The sequence below is a fragment of the Podarcis bocagei genome, assembly GCF_964188305.1.
Source record: "Podarcis bocagei genome assembly, chromosome: 14".
NCBI classification, from domain to species: Eukaryota; Metazoa; Chordata; class Lepidosauria; order Squamata; family Lacertidae; genus Podarcis; species Podarcis bocagei.
The window spans coordinates 40,309,636-40,333,656 of NC_138139.1; the positions used below are offsets into that span (position 1 = coordinate 40,309,636).

The window sequence follows — 24,021 nt, forward strand, 5'->3', positions numbered from 1 at the left end:
CCTTATACCTGCTTTTATTATCATTTACTGTTTTAACAGTGATTACTGGAAACAGAATAGGTGCGAAGTTTAAAACGTGCCTATTGACTACTGTTCTTAATTATTCACTGATAAGTCTTGTTTGAGGGAGTGTTCAGATTTGCAAACTAAATAGTTGCATTCCAAAGATCCAATATAAGTTTGCAAAAGAAAATTGGAGATATTACTGGTTGGAAATGGGGCCCTATAGACTAGAGATGGGTGAGCTTCCCAAACATACTCCCTCAAGTAATAATTCCTCCATTATTTGGGGGGGGCAGGAAAAAGTGGTGAATGAGCAAAGTCAGAGGAGAAGATTTCACCTATGTGGGGTTTTTCTCTGACCTGAGACGTTCCATTATCTCTTAGAGAACAGTGGGAAGCCTAATTAGGGTCAAAACAGCAAAACTTCTCTGGTTTGAAATTCAATCTGAGCCAGAGAAGAATAGGAAGGGTTGGCACTGGCCTCACTTCTCCACTGAGATGGACTTCATTAAGCCCCTGAAGGTCATCGTCGTCTTCTTCTTCTTCTTCTTCTTCTTCTTCTTCTTCTTCTCCTCCTCCTCCTCCTCCTCCTCCTCCTCCTCCTCCTCCCAGGTCTGGCTCAGGAGACCTTCCCTAGCATCTCTAAAGAAGGTAAATATTGAAAGCTAAAGAATGAAAGGTCAAGGCAATAAATATATTGTCTGTTTGGATTAAGTTGTCCATAGAATGACACTCTGCCCTTTGCTAGACCCACCACGGACATTTCAGAGAAGAAAAGGGCAACACAGAAAGCAAAGCAGGATCCCCTTTGGCTATCAGGACATCAGGAAAACTTTTGCACTTGTGCATTTGGGGACTTCATATTGTGGTGTACAACAGGTTTCATATGGCATAAAGGGTCATCATCATTGCATCCTAGGAAGGGGCCCACTGGCAATCAGCAAAACCCTCTGGCCTTCCTGCTCCTTGTTGCTGTCACCACCAGTTTCCTTGCCAAGACTGAGTGAGCAAGGAGGGACAGGAGGGTGAAGAAGTCACAGCAGCCTCCCATCACCTCACTCTTTCCTTCCAGATATGCATGGTAACAGTGGTGGGGAGGGGCAGCCACAGGGGGCAATCTACCAAATGTTGCCCCCTCTTCCAAACAAAACTCCCTTGCAACCTGATACAGAGCTGATTCTCTCAAGCCAATTTGGCAAACAATGGTTTGTATTTATGCATGGCAGAGTGGGGAACTGAGGGCCACATTCCTTCTGTGCAACATTCCAAGGGCCACATGCCAGTGCAGGGCAGGGCCAAAGGCAAAAGTGGGGGGCGGGGACAAATGTAAACTCTATCTTTGTGCAGTGGATTAGTTTCTGCACACACTCACATATTCCAGTCCAGCTAGGCAAAAAACTCAGGAGGTGTGAAATGGGATCAGTGAGGGGTGTGGCAGAGAGTTTCAGGGGCCAGATAGAGAGGATAGGAGGGCCACATTTGGCCCCCAGCCCTGAGGTTCCCCACCTCCGGTGCATGAAAACCAGGTGGTCAAACAATTACATTTCTTGGTCCACTTAAAAATTGGGACTATTTGATTGATGGTATGGTTTAAACATTTGCCTTCTGCCTTTTTGGTCTCAAAGGACGGGCCTCGTAGGGTGTTCAAGGTTGCTGACAAGGTAAATTAGAGTTCTTGGCGAAGTCCAATATGAACCGACTAAACTGCATGTCCTGGATGTACATGTGCAAAGCTTATTGTGATGAATATAGGTCAGAATGGAAATCTCTGCCTTCTGACAATCTCTAGACAATACTGAGCTACAGTACATGCACCATATAACTGCATTATACACACAGGCACATAAAAATCAAAAGGCCTAACTTTGTCATGTTCCTTAATTTCAGTGGGCCTACTTTGAGTAAACTTAGTCAAATGTCACCCCAGTGGTCAGCCTGAGGATAAGACAGCTTGCTGTGTACCTATTCCAGCATTAAGCAGGGGGTTGAACTAAAAAGGCACATTTATGGGATGCATTCCAAACTTTTAACCCATCATGCTGGGTGTGGGGTGCTGGATAGGGTGGAAGTATCCCACTGCCCAGCACAGCTCTGCCAGCCCTTGTCCACAGAGTGAAATTAGTATTGCTCCACATGCATGAAATTCCCTCTTCCACCTTCTGAAAGGGCAGGTGGCTGGAAGTCACTAGAAAAAAAACAGAAGTGGGATTTTCTTATTTTCTCATCACTTTCATTATTCTATTTTGATGCATTTTCAAATCATGGTTAGGATTCTGTTCAACTTTCAATAACTTAATATGCATTCTTTCCCCTCACCTTTCCATTTTCAGTTCAGTTCATTTTGACTCCTTGGCAAGACTGCAGGTATATTGCAGTGTCAACATTTTGCCTTGCTTTGTTTTGTTTCTAGACTATAAGCATGTCCAAAAACCACACCTTTGATCTGCTTCCTGATGTACCGGTATGACAATAAAATAAAATAAGGATGCTTTAGAAATTCAGCTTCTGCAAATTTTGGGTCGAAACCACCCAATGCACTGCATTGCCTCTATTTCAGGGAACCACGGGTTTCTGTGGCCTCTTCATCTACCTGTGCATCCCTCTCCTCAATTCATGGCCTAATTAGGCTTGAAAACAGCCTGTTATTTGGTTCTGAAGGGAGACTATTTCAAACCTAATTATTGTGGAAGGTAGTGGCTGTTTATTGTGGGGGTGAGGGTTTCAACTAGGTAGGGAGATTTTATCATGATGATGATTTAAAAAATAATAATTTGCAATTTAATAAGGGATGCAGTTAAAAGTACATGAACATCTGCAAATATCAAGGATTTCAACAATACAAAATTTAAGCGAGTAGCAGCTTCAAACCAAAAGGAATACATCACTGAACAACCCCCCCCCCATCATATGCCTCAAAGAGGCACCCTTAGCATTACACCTCCAACATCTATCTGTATTCAACAGAGGCTTCCTACACAAATTCTGTGGAATCCAATATACTCCAAATAATAATTGGATCAATCTCAATTTCAGGTACTAGGAAACATTCCATATGGATTCTAAAGCAATTTTCCATTGTTTAGGCTGTATAATTCCTTGTTCCACACATCCCTGTTGTACCAGTTCCTGAATTCCCACCAAAATCCATAAAGCATTTATAAACAATGGTTATGGGTTTAGTTTTCTGTAAAAAAAATAATCCAATAATCCCCCCCGCAGTTTTGAAGATGCCAACAGCACTGAAAACCAATAGGCCACAGGCAGTGCTTGTTTTAAAGGGGAGGGGGTGTGTGCCAGTACCCACTATGAAGTTGTTACAGTGAGTGCCAGACTTTTAACCTTTTTTAAAAAGGGGGTGGGGTGCTAGTATTGCATACCCTTGAATACCCCCAGGAAAAAAAGCACTGTAGAGGAAGGGTTAATCTATCGCAGTGTGCTGTGAATCCTGTTTCCACCACCAGTGGCAATTAGATCTGCAAAGAGCCTCCTGGCAATATTCACACCTAATAGCAGGGGGCAGGAGGAGTGAGAGTCTGGGGTTGTGTGGATAAGAGAAAAATAATGAATGAATTGCTGTGTGTTTTGTGTGACAATGGATATATATATGAGAGAGAGAGAGAGAGAGAGAGAGAGAGAGAGAGAGAGAGAGAGAGAGAGTAGCCCTCCAGATATAATTAAACTCCCACTCCTATTGGCTATTCTGGCGCAGAATAGCCTATTGGCTATTGGCTATTGGCTATTCTGGCCCAGGTCAGGGATGATGGGAATAAAAGCCCAACAATATCATTAGAGGGCACCATGTTGGCTACCCCTAATGTGCATGGATGTGCGCAAAGGAGAATGTGAGTGCAGCCTCACTACTTTTTGCATTGTACCTGCACACTTCTGCATTGGCCCCAACTACCACTGACATGTGGTCCCTTGAAAGCTTCCCGGCTCTGCTTTACTGATTTTGGAATTTTGCCATCTGCTGGATTACTAAATGCAGTAATGTAAAAAAAAATAAAACGCAGGTTTTCATTCAAGGCAAATGTAAAAAGTTGTACTGCTTCCATCTCTGTCCACATAGAAAACCATGCTTGTGTAGATGCAAGGACATACACACCCAACCACACCCTGAAAACTGAACACGCATAATTCCCATCTCAACTGGCTAAAACAGTTTGGCATGGAAGGGAGTAATACTGCTACCAGTGTCCTGGGATTTAGAGCAAGCTAGGCTTTCAAATACAAAGAAATATTTCTTTGAGGACAGCGGGTGGGGGAGGGGAGGGAAGGGAAAGGGTTGTGTGGTGAGAGACGTGTTATGATCTGGGAGGAAAGATCTAATTATTGAGTGGGTAGGAAAAGAGAAGAATTGGACAGTGGGCAGAGGTTAGGGAGGAAAGGAATATGAATGGAAAAGGTATAAAGTGAAGCCTGAACACAATCCATCCCAACTGCATGTAAGGTGAAAACAAAAGCACGATATTATGCATCAGTGGTAGCCAATGTGTTGTCCTGCAGATGTTGTTGGACTACAGTTTCCATCAGGCCCTGTCAGTGTGGCCAATGGCCAGGGATGATGTGAGATGTAGTCCAAAGCACCTGGATGACACCATGCTGGCTACTCCTGTTCTACCTGTCATCATCAGTGGAACCATACATGCAGTATGTAAGAAAAACCCACCAAACAGAGCAAAAGAGGCAGTTTTCTGAGCAGGGGGGACAACCAAGGTTGCAGTCATTTCTCATGTCATAAGACGTACCTCTTCAACAAGCGTGTATCTCCACGTTCCAAAATGGCCTTTAGCTATTATGCAATTCCATCTCCAATACTGCCTGTCCATCATCTTGTGACTCAATTGCACATTCCACATACGTTTTAACCAACAGGCACCTACTGTCATCCAACTTAAGACAGATGCAGATACAGCCTAAGGTCAATGGCTTCAAGCAGGGAGCTGCATCACATTTGCAGAACCCACTCTCACAACGTCACAACCCACCTTCATCACAAATTTTGACAAAATCGCCAATTCCAACCACAAGGACTTGTATGGGAAAGTGTTCATATTACACTTCAAAGACTGACACCATTCGAGATTTCTTATTCTGGAGTGGAGGGGAGTATTTGTTAAGAAACTGCTTGAAACAACTTTGACATTATCAGCAAAAGAACCCTCCCCTCCCCCAACATAAAACATTTCAAAAGGTCCCGAAAAGCTAATGAATAAATTGCCCAAATAAGCATTTTTCCACTTGCCATTTACCATAAATACATTAAAGAGCAATTTCCAATTTTAAAAAAGAACTCCATGCACTGAGGGTCTAAACACTCATGTCAAATTTTTGATCTCATGACCTTCCATTTACATTCTTGCCTGAGATATTCTTGGAAGTTGAATAACACCAAGTGGGCTGGAGCAGTCATCGCCAGCTACCATTCTTTTGTACTGCTCCATCTTCTCTCCAAATATAATTATATAAAATGTTTTCCCCTACCAAACACATTTTTCTTGCTTGCATTTGCTGATAGGAAAAGAAATGGCACGGAAACTTTTGTTTGATGAAACTGAAACCTGGCTATTAGAAACTTTCTCCTACTTTAGGCATAAATACATTCAAGCATCATTGCTGAACTGTCAAAAAAATGCAGTCTTCTAAGACATTTCAAAGTGTTAGCTTTACGTAATCATGTAAATACTTTTCTCCAGCAGATGTTTAGCCCAAACGTGGCAACAGCAAGCATACAAACATATAAAAGGGATGGTCTGGATCCTTCAAAGGGTTTAATGCATGCCCAAATCCCACTTCCCTCTCCTCCCACTGCTGAAAGTACTTACCTATGAGTAAATCTTACTGAATTTGGCCAGACTTACTTCTGAGTAGGCATGCATACGATTGCCCTGCCAGACACATTTTTCATCCTTATAGTGAGGGACAGAGAATATCCCCCAACTATCTGGCAGAGAAAGCAGCAACAAGATCTGTCCACATGAAGATCCAAGTGTATAATATCCTCATTTTAAAGTGCGATTTATACACTGAAGATGCACAGCAGCACATCATAAACCTTTCCACTGCCTGAGGGATATCTCTACATTACTTCAGCTCTGGCCTCCCAGCAAATATCCTTCTTTGAGCCAAAATCCATAATCCTTCTTTTGACAACTTTGCAAAGTGTCGAGTCCTCTGTTAATTCTGGCTTTGGCAGCAGCTGACTCCTTGGGAGTCGGTCCCATCAACTATGTCCTACTCAGAGTAGACCCACTGAAATGAATGGGCCCATTAGTCATGTCCGCTGATTTCAGTGGGCCTACTCAGAGTAGGACTAGCAGTGGGCACAACCTACTGAGACCTACTTCCAAATGAATATGCGGTTCCCCCACCCCCCTTTTGTCCTTCTGAGGTGAAGCATAAAACCAAGAACAAACTATTGCATAAATGTTTCGAGATAACTCTTTCAGAAGGGGATGAAAATATTGGGGGCAGAGGAACAACAGCCGAACAAACAAAAAGTGAAATCCAGACTCTGAAAGCATTTGCTGACTGCCAAGGCATAGCCTTTACTGCTATTGAATTCAGTGACAAGGCAATAAAAGATCCTTTCTCCTTGGCAAGAACCCGTTGACTGGCTCCCACAGCTGTAAACATCTCTGACCGTGACCAAGCAAAAACCAAGACAATGCAACTCACGCAAGTTGTTTGCAGGAGGTCTCGTTTCCATGTTCTCATAGTGCTGCACGTGGACCACAATGTTGAGATCTCGTTCCATGTGATCTGTTGTGCAGGGAGCTTCTGGTCTCATAACATCAGCAAGAGCCCTAAAGAATGGTGGGAAATGGAAAAGAGTTAGATGCAGCCTTCCATAAAACCTTTGGCGCGCTCTCCCCCTCTCTCCAGTGTGGTGTAGTGGTTAAGAGCGGTAGACTCATAATCTGGTGAACCAGGTTCGATTCCCTGCTCCTCCAAATGCAGCTGCTGGGTGACCTTGGGCTAGTCACACTTCTCTGAAGTCTCTCAGCCCCACTCATCTCACAGAGTGTTTGTTGTGGGGGAGGAAGGGAAAGGAGAATGTTAGCCGCTTTGAGACTCCTTCGGGTGGTGATAAAGCAGGATATCAAATCCAAACTCTTCTCTCTCTCTCTCTCTCTCTCTCCTGCCATGGAAATAGACTCTCAAATTTTAATTTTGGTAGATCCCTTCCCACTAACAGCAAACTTTGTGAGCCCATGCCAACAGGACAGAAGCCCAAACTAAACTACTAAAAACAAAATGGAGGTATCAACCAACTTGGGTGCCTCCTGAGATACGAGAAATGAAAAACACACACACACAAAAGGGTTTTTTGAAATTCCTTTTTTAAAAAAAGACACACAATGAAGACTGAGGGTGCTCCGTCAACTCCAGGAGATATGGAATGATGGGAAAGAAAACCAGAGAAACATTAGAATGTCATGCTTGAGGAGTTCACACATGGCTGGCTGGAACCCTGGACAGGAGTATTCATATTTGAGTGGGAAGATGTTCTGCAACAGTTTGTGGTGGCTACAACTTGTTATCAGAGCAGTGGAAGCTTCTTTTTAGAATGTTCATTTCCGAAGTGAGGACTCAGGGGAAGAGTCCATGAACACAAACACACACACACTTTTCAAATGCTACTTCTGTCTGTTTTGTGGTTTTGCTGGAGGTGTAGACACCTTTGGATGAGGCCAGCTCCCAAGACTCCCAAGCGAATATACCACCTTCACGCTGATTTGATTTCATGATGTCATCTGAAGCTATATTTTTCCCACATTCTGGATTCTTGTGGGTTTGTTTATAAAGCACCCAGAACCATTGCCTCCAGTAGAATTTCTCCATACTCCACCCCACTTTGTGCTCACAGAAATGGGTGAGATGTTCTCCAACTTCACCATCTGCAGCAACTTTGACACAGCTGGCAAAGTTGGGCAAACTCTACTGGCACAAGGATGGGCAAATCTGTCCATTTCCGTTTCTCTCGGCTTCACATTTCCTCCGTTCAGTTCTCCACAAATCTGCATCAATTTGCTCCCCCCCCCCCCAAAAAAAAAATCCTCAAGAAAATTCATCAGCATTTTTGTGCAAATTTCTCCTGATGTACACATTTTTGTTTGCCGTTTTGCCTAATACAGTGGTACCTCGGGTTAAGTACTTAATTCGTTCCAGAAGTTCGTACTTAACCTGAAACTGTTCTTAACCTGAAGCACCACTTTAGCTAATGGGGCCTCCTGCTGCTGTCGCGCCGCCGGAGCACAATTTCTGTTCTCATTCTGAAGCAAAGTTCTTAACCTGAAGCAATATTTCTGGGTTAGCGGAGTCTGTAACCTGAAGTATATGTAACCCGAGGTACCACTGTATACACATCTTTGCAAAGCAACTTTCCCTAACATGATCCTTCTGAGTATGGTATTTTCAGTATCGTACACTTTGCCCTGGTGTATACCTAGCTGTACATATTGCTTACAACATCTGCAGAAGTGTGAATTTCCAAAGATGGCTGTGTTTGAGCCCGTGTATTGTTTCAGAAAGAAAGTGCTAGTTAGGTTAGGTTTGCCTTTAAAATCAAATTTCTTCCCCATTCCTAGTTGGGAATAAATCACTTTGGGCAGCCTAGTTTTTATGAGGTCCCCCCAAGTGTTTCCTGCTTGGCAGGGGGTTGGACTCGATGGCCCTTGTGGTCTATTCCAACTCTATGATTCTGTGATTCTAAGATTACTACTAAATGAAAACCAGTCCTGCAATATGGCAGGGGAAAGGAATGAGTATGTGGTTTCCCAGAAATATATATCTATTTTTAAAATGGCTCAGGTCTTTCTCCTGCCATACTCCAGCACTCATAGAAATTGATAAAATGAGTGTCTCATCAGAACGTGTCCTGGTCCTGTAGTGCTCCTTTGGTCTGACCAGCCTAAGATGGAATCCAAGATGTTGGCAACTGCTTTGCCGAGACCCATCTGATGTGGCCTCACAACACACCTGTGGGTCCTGAACCACTGACTGGAGACCTAGGATTTAAACCAGTGGATCCCAAAAAATTACCAGGTCCGCTAAGAGGCAAGCAGGTAGCAAGAGGGCACTGGAGATGTAAATAACTATCAGACTTTGAAAAGCTGTTATCACTGGATCAAGTTCATCAGGTTTGTTGAATTAATTACATGAAATAGTTTTAATTGGACTTTGAATAAATGTGAATTGATTATGACTGTTTTGAATTTTATTGTGTTATTATCTCCCTCAGGGACGCGGGTGGCACTGTGGGTTAAACCACAGAGCCTAGGACTTGCCAATCAGAAGGTCGGCAGTTCGAATCCCCGCGGCAGAGTAAGCTCCCGTTGCTTGGTCCCTGGCTCCTGCCAACCTAGCAGTTCAAAAGCAAGTCAAAGTGCAAGTAGATAAATAGGTACCGCTCCGGCAGGAAGGTAAACGGTGTTTCCCTGCACTGCTCTGGTTCACCAGAAGCGGCTTAGCCATGCTGGCCACATGACCCAGAAGCTGTACGCCGGCTCCCTCAGCCAATAAAGCGAGATGAGCACCACAACCCTCCCAAAAAAAAAGCTTTAGGAACCACTGATTTAAACCATGCCAGGTCTGGCTGGGCCCTTTTAGGTAGCATGGATTATATAACCACTAACCAAGTCTGGATGCTACTGACAGAAACGTGCAGCAAAAAGGGGAGGAGAAAATTAATCCAGATTTTTTTCTTTTTACTCTCAGACTGTTGGAAGTCTCTTTTAATGTGCATGGCAAGCTAATTACACATGATACTCAGTGATTCTTGACTGTGGGGCAGTATTATGTCATTTAAATGTCAGATGGATTTCTGATCACCAGGTTCTTTTTATTTAAAAAAAAATAGAGAGGAGAGGGTTGTGCTTGCTTGATCCAGTTAAAAAAGGAGGAGGAGAAAGATTTGTAAGAGCAGGTAGCCAGAATGAGTTTGGGCATTTTGAAATGACACTTCAATAAGAAGCAAATCTTCAAGACCCGCCACTGCAGAGCTGGCCTACATAGCAGAGGAAAAACTCGCAGCTAGCAAAGATCCCAAAGAGCTGTGTACATTAATAGGCTCCTAAGAGGGGAATATTATCCCAATACAGCCTCAAGTTATAGACTGATCCTGAATAATCCACAAAAAGCACACACACACACAGCACACAGATCCAGTCGGTTCAGAGAGGATTTTTGATACAGGGAAAATGGCCAAAGCTTAAGGTAGCTGCATATATTTTACAAAAATGCTGGAGACGGCTGCATGCCGGGACAGGGAGGCAGGAAGCCGAAATGTGGCAAATCTAATGACCTGTTTATTGAGCATTCATCCTGGTTCACTTAAGCTTGGACTCGATGGCCCTTGTGGTCTCTTCCAACTCTATGATTCTAAGCGGAGGTTAGACTGTGTTTGACTATTGAGCATTCCTCTTGATTCTTTGCTTCCAAGGCTGTCATATGGTGAGCAACATTTCCTCCTGAATTTCTCTTGGTTTGTTTGCGTGATGGTTATACACCTTCCCATTAACCATTTGCCCCACGCTTTATGATTTATTGCATTTACATCCTACCCTTTTTCTCCAATGAACTCATGGTTCTCCCCCTTCCTCATTTAATCCCCCAACAAGGTAGGTTGTGCTAAGTGGCAGTGACTGGCCCAAGTTCACCCAGTAAGCTTCATGGCCAACGTGGCGATCTGAGCCACTACTCCGTACCTGCTCTGTTTGGGATGCATTTTGGTGCATTTCCCCATCATGTTTCTAAGCAGAAGATGGGCAGGTGTTGTTTTTTGAGTTGATTTATTGCACTGGGACAACAGAGAGACTTAATTCATTTTAATGGTGCAAACCTCTTCAGCTTTGGAAACCTTAGTAACAATAACTGCATTACTCAGTTTTGGAGAAACAAAAAACCTCCAACAGCTGGAGAACGGCTGAAGAAAACTTGGAAGAATGTCTTGTTCGTTGAGCTAACATACAATAGGAATCCAATATAAGCAATATGTTTTGGCTACATTAGCAACAGCACTCCCAGCTTGAAGACTGGAAACAGAACAAACTTGCAGATTGGGAAGCTGAGACAAGGAGGCCATCGCAGCCTAGCAGAAGACCACTTGCACAATACAATTACTGCAAGAAACCAAATAGCATGGGCATCATCAAAATGTGTGCCTGCTTCTTGAAACCCAAACACATGCATATGAGTGGCCAGAGACTCCCAGCCAAGTGTGACATGTGTGGAACATCCACATTTTAGATGCCGTCTGTGGATGCAATTCCTGAAACAATATCTCAACTTGTTCCTGGGGAATTAATTCATGGGCTTTCAAACTAGGAGCTTTGTTGTTTCCTGCTAATATTCATAGTCACTGTGCTACACTGGCTTGCAATCTGGTTAGAGAATCTATAGCGGCAATGGGAAACTTCCTGTTTTTGTTGGATTACAACTCTCATCATCACTGGCAATTGGACAACAGCAAAAGGACCACAAGCTCCCCTTCCCTGATTTACATAAGTTGCCAGTGGGGTCTCATGTGAATGAATACTCCTCCCTACGTATCTACATGCAAACTAGGGGCTGAAGTCAACTCATGTTTTTCACTAGCCAAAACCAATACAAGGACTCTTGCTTATGCAATGGGGCTTTCCTACCTCTCCCAACTCCACATGGCACCCCACGCCTCACCCATATCAGCTCTGTGGGGGGGTGAGGAGTGCCCCCAGAACAGTGCATGGGGGGAGGGGAAGGAGAGGGGAGTTCATTTCACCAAGCAAGCAGAAATGCTCACACTGCCAGAATGATCTCCTTAGGACTACAATAGATTGTACCCAAAATTATACACAAATAAAAAACTAGATATCAAGGATAATGGTCAGCTATGAAGATAGAGTGTAAAAAGAGGTACAGTGGTACCTTGGTTCTTGAATTTAATCTGTTCTGGGAGTCTGTTTGACTCCCAAACTGGTTCAAAAACCAAGGCGTGGCTTCCCATTGGCTGCAGGAGCTTCCTGCACTCAATCAGAAGCTGCAGAAGCTGCGTTGGACATTCAGCTTCTGAAAAGCATTCGCAAACTGGAACACTCACTTCCAGGTTTGTAGTGTTGAGGAGCAGATTTGTTCGGGAGCCAAGCCATTTGAATACCAAGGTATCACTGTAGTGGACTTATTTAGATTTAGGTGGTAAATCTTATGCAAGTTTTATATTACCCCCAAACCAACTTTCCTCCCTCTCATCAGGGATGGGGCAAGACATTGCTCCTTCTTAGGCAGCAAACTGCTGTTGCTACACCCCACTCCTGTTATCATTGATTGATTGATTGATTGATTGATTGATTGATTGATATACCAAATGGGTTTCTATGTGGTCTTCAAAACATAAAAACCATTTCCACTAACATTAAAACCAACAAGGGTAATTTAAAAACACCATAAAACAAACCTATTAAAATATAAACATCCACAATTAAAATATGCAATAAAGCAATGTAATTTTTAAAAGCCCAGCCATTAAAACAGGAGACTCAGGTCAAGGGAATGCTTGTGTAAATGTGTGCCTCTTCCAAAGCCAGCAGAATACCAATGCAGATTCTCTCACCACTGTCACTTTCACTCGTCCCCTCCTCGTCCCACCACCACTGTGCTTACTTTTGAACCATTTTGCTGGCAGCAGCCCTGGTGGCCTCTCTGCCTGCACTGAGGAAGGGGGTCCCATCAGCCCATTCAGTAGCCGTGCCTAAGTAGAAGGGCAGCAGCAGCAGCAATGACCAGTGAGTTAAGTGAGCAGGAGCCCAGGGGATGCTAATCACACACATTGACGCAGGAGACAATGGTGGCAACCAACCTGGATGGCATTAAAAGAGGATTAGACAAATTCATGGAGAACAAGGCTTGCTGGTTCGTAGCCACCATGGCTATGTTCTGCCTTCACTGTTGGAGGCAGTATGCCCCTGAATACCAGCTGGTGCTGTTGTGCTCATGTCCCTGCTTGTGGGTTTCCCATCTGGTTGGCCACTGTGGAAACAGGATTCTGGAAGAGTTGGGCCATTGGCCTGATCCAGCAGGTTTGTATTCTGTTCTTACGAATGAGGCCATTGCCTTGGTTTGCTGCATGAAAGTGCAGTACCTATGCCTGAGTTTTGCTTAACATCCCACCTGATGAATAGTTTTGGAGAATTCAAAAGTTTGGTCCCTATTTTGGGACAGTTTGACTGGTCCCAATAAAGGTATTGTCTGACTACTGATTGGAGTGGAGTTATGGTGGAGAGAGTGAACGATTCTTAAACACATTTGCAACTCTGGTGTACAGATTGATCCATGCACCAGCCATCCCATTCCCCATCTGTTGTGTTTATTCTGCAAGAGCTTCAACTTCCCTTCCAATCTCCTGAAACACTTCATTGCTTCTGTCATGTCCAAATGGACTTCCTCATTCTCTTATCGCAGATCGCCACTAAGACAATCTTTCAGCTGCTGCAAGGAAGAAAGTGCCACTGAAGTCAACTTCTGAGTAAGCATGCACATGACTGAGCTAAAAGGATCGCTTATCGCAGTTCACAGCTAAAGTTCCATTATTAAATTCCTGTTATTAAAGTTTCTTTTTTTTAATGCTACTTTTCTGAGCAAGGGTAAACATTGATTTCAAATCAACCACAGGCCAATCTTGGACGTTGATTGATTTTATTCCTGCTGCTTACTGGGAGGAAATATAAGCAGAGCCTGTTTGATCAGGTCAAAGCCTCATTTAGTCCAGCAATTTATTCTCCCAGGGGCTAGTTATATGCCTCTCCTGGCCCACCCAGCTAAGGAAGGCATATGTCTGATAGTTCAGCCTTCATTGACAAAACAAGCACTCACAGCAACTCCCACAGTGCTCCAGATGTGTGTGTGCATGCGTGCGTGCGTGCATACACACACACACACACACTTCTGGCAACAAGACGGCTGTCCCTCAGATCTGCACCAAAAGGTTGCCCTCCTCTCTGCCAGTTTATATACCCTGCCCTGAGAGGTTGCACACCTGCAACCTGAGACTTTTTTGGCATGGAATTTGTCCCACTTCAAGCCCCTTCTGGTTCTAGGAGACAGTAGGGCAGGGAAAGGCGAGCAATCTACTGACCCGTCTGTCACTGGAACAGCCTCTGCATCTTCCACCACATTCCACGTGCCTTCCTCCATCTCAGAATGTTCTGACTCTTCTTCCTCCCCCTCCCCCTGCCCTTGCTTCTGCCTTGTGACAGACGCCAAACCCCATAAATCACTGGTCCCCTCTGCTGGGTCAATCTCCTGGCCCCTTGCCTCTGTCACACACTCTGTGGAGCCTCTGAGAATTGTAGCTTTGTGAAGGCAATAGGTGTCTCTTGGGAACTCTCCGAACCCTTAACAAACTACAGTTCCCAAGATTCTTTTGGTGGAACCATGACTGTTTAAAGTGGTAGCAGAGTGCTTTAAATGTGACCTAGTTCAGTGGGACAAGCCAGAGTATTTCACTTCTATCCCCCAAAGTCTTTGGGCCACACAAAATGAATGGGGCAAAGTAGCCAGATAGAACAGCAAAGGGAATGTTAACATAGCCATGGATAGAATATTTTTGTCCCCAACAGTGGAGTTAGGTACTTTTACAATCTTGACTTAATGGTCAAATGGGAACTCCTCTTTAGAAGATAATGTGTGTTGCTTAATTTCTTTCTCCTTGTGGTACACCAGCACTGTTCATTCTGCTGAGCATTGCCCTGGGACATCTGCCCCAAAGTGCTGCCTCGATGACACCAGTATTTGTCCCTCTCCTGTATTGAAAATGTGTAACATTCCTGTTTTACTTAATTACAATGAATTCCTGGCGGCAAGTATCCTATGCCTTCCTAAGTGACTTGGATAATTGTCCCCTGAATTCACTCCCCACCCCCACCAGAAATCTTTAAAGTCTTCCCACCTGGTTATTTTTCATGAATATATACCAAGCAGGCATTTGATTCTGCCCCTTCCCTTCCCTTCCGTCATATCATTCTCTTTTCATCAGCTGCTTCTGGTCCTAAGTTTGGAGACCAGGTAACAAAAGAGCACTGTGGAGTTCAAATATCATGAACTAATCTGCAGCAATTGAGGACCTTGTTGAGGACTAGCCATTTAATCTTGACAGATGCTGGCCAGAAGGGGTTTGAAACATGTCCCCCTTATGAATCTCATCCGTTAGCTTAAGTAGCAAGATCTCACCAGAAACTTTCGTACCACCGTTAGAGTAGCAACAGGGAGTTGAGGGGTTATGATTTCTCTTAGTGAACACCGTACAGCTTCCCTCCTTCAACAGCATTTGAAACAGGTAAGACGTTTAATTTTGGATGAGGATCAATGAGAAAGGTAATTATAAGCACCTTCACTAAGGAATGAAGAATATCGGGAGCTACTGTGTATCCCTTTGCAGCCCAGCGATGACTCCTGGAGTAATTCCAGCAGTTGTAAGTGCGTAGAGATGTGCCGGGAAAACTTGTCAATAGAGGACCCCAGTTGCTTTGCAGAAGTTTCAGCCCAGAGAATTGCTCCTGAGCAAACATTAATGAACATTAAAAGCTGCCTTATACTAGGTCAGACAATTTGTACATATAGGCTATAACTGTGTATGCTGACCAGTAGCAGCTTTCCAGGTCTCAGGCAGAAAAGGACCTGTGATCCTGTTTAAAGAAACAGCCTGGGGTCCCTTTCAGCTAGATATACTAAGGTTCAAACACAGAACCTTCTGCATGCATTCCATGTGCTCTCCTATGAGCTATTGGCTCATCCAAAAATGGTACATTCATTGGACACGTTTTCCTATGTATCTTCGTCCTTGAGAATCACTCCGGCAACCATCTCACTGCTGAAGTGTCCTCAATCCCAGCTGCTCTGTTGCATGAATAAACTAGCAGTTTAGGGTATGCAATATTTGTCATATGTATGACAACTTTATAGAATAAGCACATACACAAAAAGGCAGCTGTCCCCAATGAAGCTTTGCTAGTAAGAAGAAGATAGGTGAGAAGGGAAAGAGAAGTGTGGCAAAGGCAATAAAGGGGAAAATGGGGCAAATGCATGGAATTCTAGAGTTAGAAGAGACCTCAGAGTTTATCTGTAGAAAATCCATGAGTTCAGCATCACCGATAATTCTGCAAAAATAGAGAGCACCTTTCATGAAGGAGAAACCCTCACCTTCTGAAATACTCAATTCCAATGCTCAACAGCTTTTATCACCAGGACATATTTCCTAATGTTTAGTTGCCATTCACTTTGCTGGGATGTGAAGGTTTGAGTCCTATACTCTAGATTAACGGGGGATGAATTATCCCCATCTCTCTCAGATATTTGAAGACCGCTATTTATAATGCCTAATCTTCCCCTTTCTGGGATATTTAGACTTCCTTGAGGTTGGGGAAAGATGTTGGAGGAAGGCAGGCAAAAATTAAGCATGAGAAGATTTGTATAAATGATGGGTTTTAAGGAGGGAGTTGAAGAGAAACATAGGAAGGTGCCTTATAGCGAGTCAGACTGTTGGTCCATCTAACTCAGCACCATCTGCACTGACTGACAGCAGCTTTTGGGGGTTTCAGGAAGGGGATTTTCCCCAGCCTTACCTGGAGATGCTGGGGATTGAACCTGTGTCCTTCTGCATGCAAAGGCACTGAACTATCTTCCTTCCATGCATAGCTCCATCTAAAGAACCTGAGAGAGTTCCAAGCATAAAAGACCCACAAGGGGAAACAGGTGGAGTTGCTGGGAGGCTCCTGCTTCTCTGCAAGACAATCTTTGCATGGAACTGAACCTCTGAACGATGAGCACAGGCACTTGCCACAAATTAACCAGAGGCAAACAATCACTTCCCCTTCCTAGCTCAGAGGTTGTCCTGCTCATTGTCGCCGTGTCACCTTTTCAACATACCTGTCCACGTAGACACTATAGAAGCAGAGGCAGGGAGGCAGCAGGGTGCCCAAACCTCTGCCAAGATTTGAGGGGCAGAGGACAGAATGGAACCTCACTCTCCACCTGCTCTTGGCGTTCATTTAGTGGCTGAGCCATCTCAAGGCCAGGAGGGTGTTTTTGGATAACCCTCCACTTGTAACCCTGGATTCACAGCATGTTGGGTTGCCTGCGAATTCCTGTGCTCTGCTGCTCTCCTCCTTGGTAGTAAAAATGATCACCCATCAGCCAGTTTATAAATAGCAAATAATTGCTAGTGAAAGAACGGGTGATGCATTCTGAATCCTATTTTGGGTGTCTCGTTGCAGGGGGAGGCTGTTAATCACAAAGCAATAGCAAGATCTTGGACAAGGAGATGCTCCAGGTGCAGAGTCCATGGGAGGGGAAAGGAGGATACCGGGAAGAGATGAGGAACCAGACTACCTTTGAGTTATACCTTTCCAGAGCAAAACAGCCCTGTCCATCTGAAGGCATCCTGGCAACTCCAGCCTTCATTTTGAAAGTTCCCTTGGCTATGCTGGGATCAATTTAATAGAGCTATTTGCTGCTGCTTCTCCTCTCTTTTTTGTAATTGTTTTTATTTTATCTGCAAATGTCTTTCCCCATCTGTTTTGCTTTCATGTGTTGGGGATTAGCATAATGAATCAGACAGACCGAATGATTTGACAAACGGGTTGGGTCTTTGATTCTCTACTGTTGACACAATTTGGGGGGAGTGTGTGTGCGTGTGTGTATTTAGAATGGCAGGGAGAGGCAGCCAAAAGTGGGATTGTGCCCACTTGCCTGATTGCCAGCTTGTGCTTAGAGCAGCACCCATCAGCTTAATTTGCCATTGTGTGTGTGTGTGTGTGTGTGTGTGTGTGTGTTATATTTGATCTGAAACAGCCAGTTACTTGATAGATGCAAAGCGTACAACACAACACAGAGACGCCAGTCCACCTCCTCGTTAGCCTCATTGTAAAGTGAGGTATTATATGAACTTCTGTCTCATCAGGACCCTCAGTCTGGGGTCCTTCTCTGCAATCTCCCTCCTGTGCTTCATCCTTTCCGTTCAATGTTAGGGAGCAGGTTCTGTTTCTCAGGTGTGGAGGCTCAAGCACCCGCGAGCTGAGATTGTGCCCGCTTTGTACCTGGAAACCAAGGAGATGCTCAAATGAAGGGGTGGGTGTGTGAGAGAAAGAGACAGTGTTTACAAGCCACTGCGGAGAAGTTTGCCCCGTAAGCGCAACAGTTGGAAAGCGGTGTGGGGGGAGAGAGAGAGAGAGTGTTACCGGCAGACCTCGCAAGCAGAGTTAAACGCCACATTTGTTTTTGTTTTTTTCTGTTGCTGCGCTTCTCCATCATGAGTGAGCTTCTGTGCGCGCGCGCCCCTCACCCAATCTTTTCACTATCTGGAGCTGCTCGGCCGCCGCTGCGCCAAGACATGTGCGTTAATCCCTGTGCAAGCATCTGGCTAACACACCAGGGGGTGGCTACTGGTTCTTACATGCCCCATCGAGGGGGAGAGAGCGCGCCCTGAAGAAAGTGGGGAGGCGGGGGACTCCAGCGACGGTGGTTTTGTAGTCATGGCTTTTAAGGCCAGCGGGAGTTCTTTCTTAGGCTCAACACGCGCACAGAGACTGGGGCAGGTGGCCGCCTCTGTGCTCGTGTTGAGTTCGCGGGTCGTCAGCCCCCACTACACAACATCCGAAAAAATGTGATTAAGCCTCGCCTTACCTGGACATGTGTTCCCTCTGAGGTCGATGCGCTTTCTCCAGCCCCAGTTTGGTGAAGATGCCCACCAATACCATGACAGCCACCACCCCGCAGATGATGTAGACGATGAGGTTGGTTTTGTCTCGGGTGGGGTCGTGGGAAGGGTCGACAGGGCGGTTGGGCGTCTTGCGCCCGTTCAGCCAGGGGGGCTTGATGTAGTTGGTGCAGATATCCTGATCCAAGCGGCCCTTCCGGTACTTGCAGCAGAAGCGAAAGCCACAAGTGCCGCAACAGAAAGGGTATTCCCGGACGCTGCAATTGAACGACGGGTCCCACTGGCCCATCACGTCGTAGTAGCCCCTGCATTCCTCCGGGGTCGGGGGCGGCTCCGAGGCGTCGACGTGCTGCTCCCCTTCTCGGCTCTGGTTCCCCCCGGAGAGCATCACGATGCTGCCCAAGTGCTGCCCGGCTTTTTCCTGCGCCCGGCACAAAAGGGTGAGGAGGTCCGCCACCAAGTAGCTCAAGAACAGCCGGAGGAAGCCCTTCATCCTTCTCAGCGCCAGCCCGGGCGAGCTGAGGCTGTCTCCGCCGCCGCCGCAACTCAAGCCGCTCGACGCTGCTGCGATGCGCCAAGAACTGCACATAAAGGGGGCTCTCGGGCAACCGCGGGGAGCCCGCTCGCCTGGCAGCCCGCGCGGGGTTTCAGAACCGTGGACAGCTCCGTGGCTTTCAGCGCGCTAGGAAGCTCCTAGCGGCCGCGCAGCTTTGCAGGGCCGCCTCTGCCGAGCATGCGGAGCTGGGGGGCGGGGGTGCCAGTCCCACCTCTTCTCTCTCTCTCTCTCTCTCTCTCTCTCAATCTCTCTCTCTTGTTCTTTCTCTCTCCCCCCCCCCCACCTTCCGAAGCCTCAGAGCGCGGGGAGTGAACTGCGCGCGGCACTTGTGGAGCGTGGAGACAGGCAGGAAAAGCGAGCGTGGATGAGTGAGGGTCCAAAAGCACGGAGGAGGGTGGTCGGCGAGGGGGGCGGAAGGGGCAAGAAGCCTCTGGGGAAATCGGAGCGCGGGGTGGTGGCGGCGGCAGCGGCTGCAGAGCGGTTTTGCAGCGGTAGGTGGTTGCGAGGGGCGGGGAGATGGAGAAGCGATGGTGTCTCTAGAGGGAGGGGAGGACGCGACTCAACTGGCTTCGCTCTCCAGCTGCCATCCAGCTCGCACACCAACGGGCAGAGGAGACCTCGCCAAGTTCTCCAGCAGGGAAACTCTCTTGCTAGAAGACGCGCGCCCTCCCCGGCCTCTCCTGCAAGGAGGAGAGGGGAGGAGACTGCAGCTTCTTCCTGGCATGGGAGCCAGGAACAGTTCGCGTGTGCCCCACCTCACCGGTGGGAAAGCAGTCGGGCATAGAATTAGGTCGGAACCAAAGGCTCTGAGCGGGTGGGGCAAGCAACTTGGAGAAACAGGGAGAGCACATCCATAACAGATTTTGGGCCAGTTTGCTTTTGGGGGGAAGGGGTGACACAGCCAACCGCCCACTTCCTCCAGCATCTTTCAGAACCAGTTTATTCCAGGAGTGGGCAAACTCCAGGCTTGAGGGATGGGGGTCTACTTTGGGGTATTTTTTTTTACTAGAAACCCAGGGACTGGAGCTCTGATAATGCTCATTATCAGATTATTAAAGTAATGACTTTGGCTAGCTAGTTAAGCACCACAGTTAGCATAACCAAAGCTGCTCTGTGCCATAGAACAAATAGGTAGGCCTAGCCCTTCCATTTCACCTACCTGTTATGTAGGAGAACAAGAATCAGAGGGGTGTATGGTGTTGTGTGTGTGTGTGTGTGTGTGTGAGAGAGAGAGAGAGAGAGAGAGAGAGAGAGAGAGAGAGAGAGATCTGGAAGCAGGCTGGAAGGGGGGGTGAGAAACCTGTTCTGTTAAGTGCTAAGCCTAAGCTGCACTTTGGCGGGAGGGTTCAAGAAACCTAAAGGGAAATCAAGATCTAAGGGAATGTTGATGCTGTCAGCAGTTCCATCCTATGCTTAGCTTGTATATGTGTGGAAAGAAAACCATACATCCTAAAGACACCACAGTCTCTGCTGACCTTCGTTCTCTAGAAACTGAGAATGCAACCCGCCCCTGGAATCAGAGATTGGGTTGGTGTGTAATAGTGCTCTGCTCCTGTTCTCCCAGCAACTGATTTTCAGAAGCATGTTGCCTCTGTTTCTGGAGGTGGCAAATACATATAGCTATCATGACAAGTAACCATGGATAACCGTTTCGGGAAGGGCCATAGGGCAAGTAGCAGAGCATCTGCTGTGCATGTAGAAGGTCCCAGCTGCAATTCCTGGTGTCCGCGGGTAGTGCTAGCCAAGACCTCCATCTGAAATCTTGGAGAGTCACTGCTGAGACAATAAACGGACCAAAGGTCTAACTTGGTACAAGACTTATGGTCCTGTTCTCCATGAACTTGTCTAATCCTTCTTTAAGTCCATCCAAGCTGGCTGCCATCACCACATATTGGGGCGGCCAATTCCATAGTATAACTATGCACCGTGTGAATAGTTTTTTCTGATCCTATATCCTGAATCTCCCAGCACTGAGTTTCATTACATGAATCTGGTTTCTAGTATTGTGAAAGGAGGAAAAACATCTCCCTATCCACTTTCTCTACACCATGCATAATTTAATACAGACCTTTATCATTACCCCCTCCACACACACACTTTTCCCCCCAAAGGTAAAATTTGATTACCTTTCACCGCAGGAGAGTTGTTCCAGCCCCTTGATCATTTTGGGTGCCCTTTTCCGCAGATGTTTTGCAAAACTCTGGACACATGGGGGAGGGATCCAAGACTGCCGCACATGTGTTATGGTATGAGCATTATTTCATGTGCCACTTTTTCCAGTGTGTCTAATGTTCCGCCTTGTTTACCATGCTTCCCTGCAGAATAAGCCCTGTTATATTCACAGTAGAGAAGGGCAGTGAAATATGATGGCCTGATATGATGATCTAAGATGATCCACTACATCTATAGATGAGCTGGAGTCCAGGTTCCATGATGCCATCACACTAGTCAGAAGACAGTATTGACTTCCACTTATATTAGTAGCACAGCATGAGGACTTTTGGGGGAAGATGCACATAACTGAATGTCCTTCCTCCACCTCTCTTTTTCCTCCATAGCCTCCCCATATCACATATTAGATTGTAAGCTCCTTGGAATAGGGATCTGTCATACTTTGTAAAGTGCCACATACGTTTATGGTGATCTATAAATTCACATACACAAAGCTCAAGTTAGTATTTGTGCTCTGTGGTGGCAATGCTGTATTGATAAGGTGGGTAAGGTGGCAGACATGGAGTGGACTGTTTTGCTCTCTTCTGTCCCTGCCATACTCCCTCTTTACACCTATATCTGCTGCAAGACATGGTGTCACTGTGCTGTTGGTATGAAGGTCTGTAGCTCAGCGGCAAAGCATCTGCCTTCTGTGCAGGAGGTTCAAGGTTCAATCCCTGGCCTCTCTAGGTCAGGCTAAGAGAGGCTTCCTGTCTGAAACCCTGGAGTGCTGCCGCCAGTCACTGTGTCTTGAACCCCTGGCCTACCTGGCAGCAAGTCAAGTCCAAAGCCCGAGTCCAGGAGTCAAGCCACACAAGCAAAGGAGCAAAGTCCAACAGCCAGGAAATGCAATTCAGGGTCAATCCAAGTAGCCAAGTCTGAAGTCCAGCAGTCAGGGTACAGTCCAGAGTCAAACCCAAAGCACAGTTCTGTAGAGATCCAGGAGCATCCAAACCAAGATCCACAAACATGGACAGCTGAGTAGACCCAACACCTCAGCTCTGCTGCCCTTTTTGTACTTTGCATGCTGATTGCAGCATCTGGGCTTGATGAAGCATGTGACCCTCATCTGTTCCAAGCCAAATCCAGCTAAGGAATCACACACCTCCTCCCAGAGCTAGCAAGCCCCACCTGGCCAGCTAGGGAGCTGGGCTGTGGGCCCTTGCCTAGAGCACCACTCCTGCTGCTCCCTATGCCTCAAAGCCGGCTATGTTCATGGGGACAGGGGCTCCTCTGGCTCTGGTGATGGGTCCTGCTGCTTTGATTCCTGAGCACTGACCCACCCCCACCCCCTTGTGATCCTCCATCACCCTGTGAGTACTTCCTTCCCCATCCCGTTTGCCCTGGTTTGTCCCAGTCCCAGTTACATCCCTCACCGGGATCCTCTTCCTCCTCCCTGTTGTCCTGCCAGTTCATGACACACTGTAGACAGCACTAAACCAGATAGACCAATGGTTTGACTTGGTATTGCACAGTTTCCTGGCTTCTTGGGGTCCTAGGATGTGACCTGAAGCACATTATGTTAGAGGGGTTTTTTCCCCTGATTGCAGATGACAGAAGCTATGACACCACGGGACCGGTGTAAAACCAAATCAAATAAAGGTTTTATTATAAAACAACAAAGCTTGTGGGTGTTTTCCCTTGCAGGCAAAGTCAAACTGCAACTTTTTCTCCTTTTACAATCATGACCAGCTGTAACCAATCTGCCCAGAGCTCACAGAAACTGTTCTTAAAGGTACAAACATCCTTACTGTTTCTTTGCAGAATGATTCCCAACACATTATGCAGAAAACTGGACTAAAACTAAGGAGATGTCAGTGACTGGATAAGAGACCTCATGTATTTGACCATGAATTCCATAATGGAAAAAAGCTGTGTATAGATGTTGAAAATTGGGAGTTGAGGACTGTTATCGGCCCGAGGGCCACATTGCTTTCCAGGCAGCGTTCCAAGGGCCACATGTCAATGGTGGGTGGGAACACCAGCAGAAGTGGGCAGAGTAATGAATGTACATTTTATGTTTGTCCTGTAGGCTAGTTTCTTTATCATCCATCCAGACAAGCAAGAGGCATTACCAGGGTACATCCCAGTCAGGCAAAAACATTCTGGTTATGAAGCACAACCAGTGAGGGTTGCGACATGGTAGTTCAGAGGGCCTGTGGTTCCCCATTCATGTCATCAAAGTAATGCAACATTATACCGTGGCCCAACACTACAACATACAACATTGCACTGGGAGAAGACCTGTTCCTCAGCATCTTCTCTAATTTCTGCCTCTCACAGCCAGCCATAGATCAGAAGCTCAGACTGTGTATTTAGCCCAAGGCAGCTGGTACCAGGCTAAACCTTGGCACAAGCTGGTTGCTCTCGCCACCCTTTTCTCTTGCATCTCAGATTTTGAACTGCTGATGTGCCTGGATTTCTCCAGCCAACTTCCTCTCCGAAATCATGAAGGTGCAGTAAATAAACAATAAGGTGATTCAGAGGACAAAGCAGACGTCTGAAATTGGAGAGAGCTGTAGTTAGCTAATTGCCATTCTTGGTCTCCTCTTAAAAATAGGAC

The 24,021-nt window shown here is 46.1% G+C and overlaps 1 protein-coding gene across 1 annotated transcript in view; it reads right to left on the minus strand.

The window, feature by feature from the left end:
* SHISA9 (shisa family member 9) overlaps window positions 1–20,033 on the minus strand; it is a 228,461-nt gene extending 208,428 nt beyond the window's left edge. The window contains exons 1-2 of the mRNA XM_081169636.1: window positions 18,658–20,033; window positions 6,682–6,809 (exon numbers count right to left, since the gene is read on the minus strand). Coding sequence (XP_081025762.1) covers window positions 6,682–6,809; window positions 18,658–19,280 — 751 coding nt within the window. The 5' untranslated portion in view covers window positions 19,281–20,033. The remainder of the gene's footprint in view (window positions 1–6,681; window positions 6,810–18,657) is intronic.
* Window positions 20,034–24,021: the final 3,988 nt, after the last annotated feature.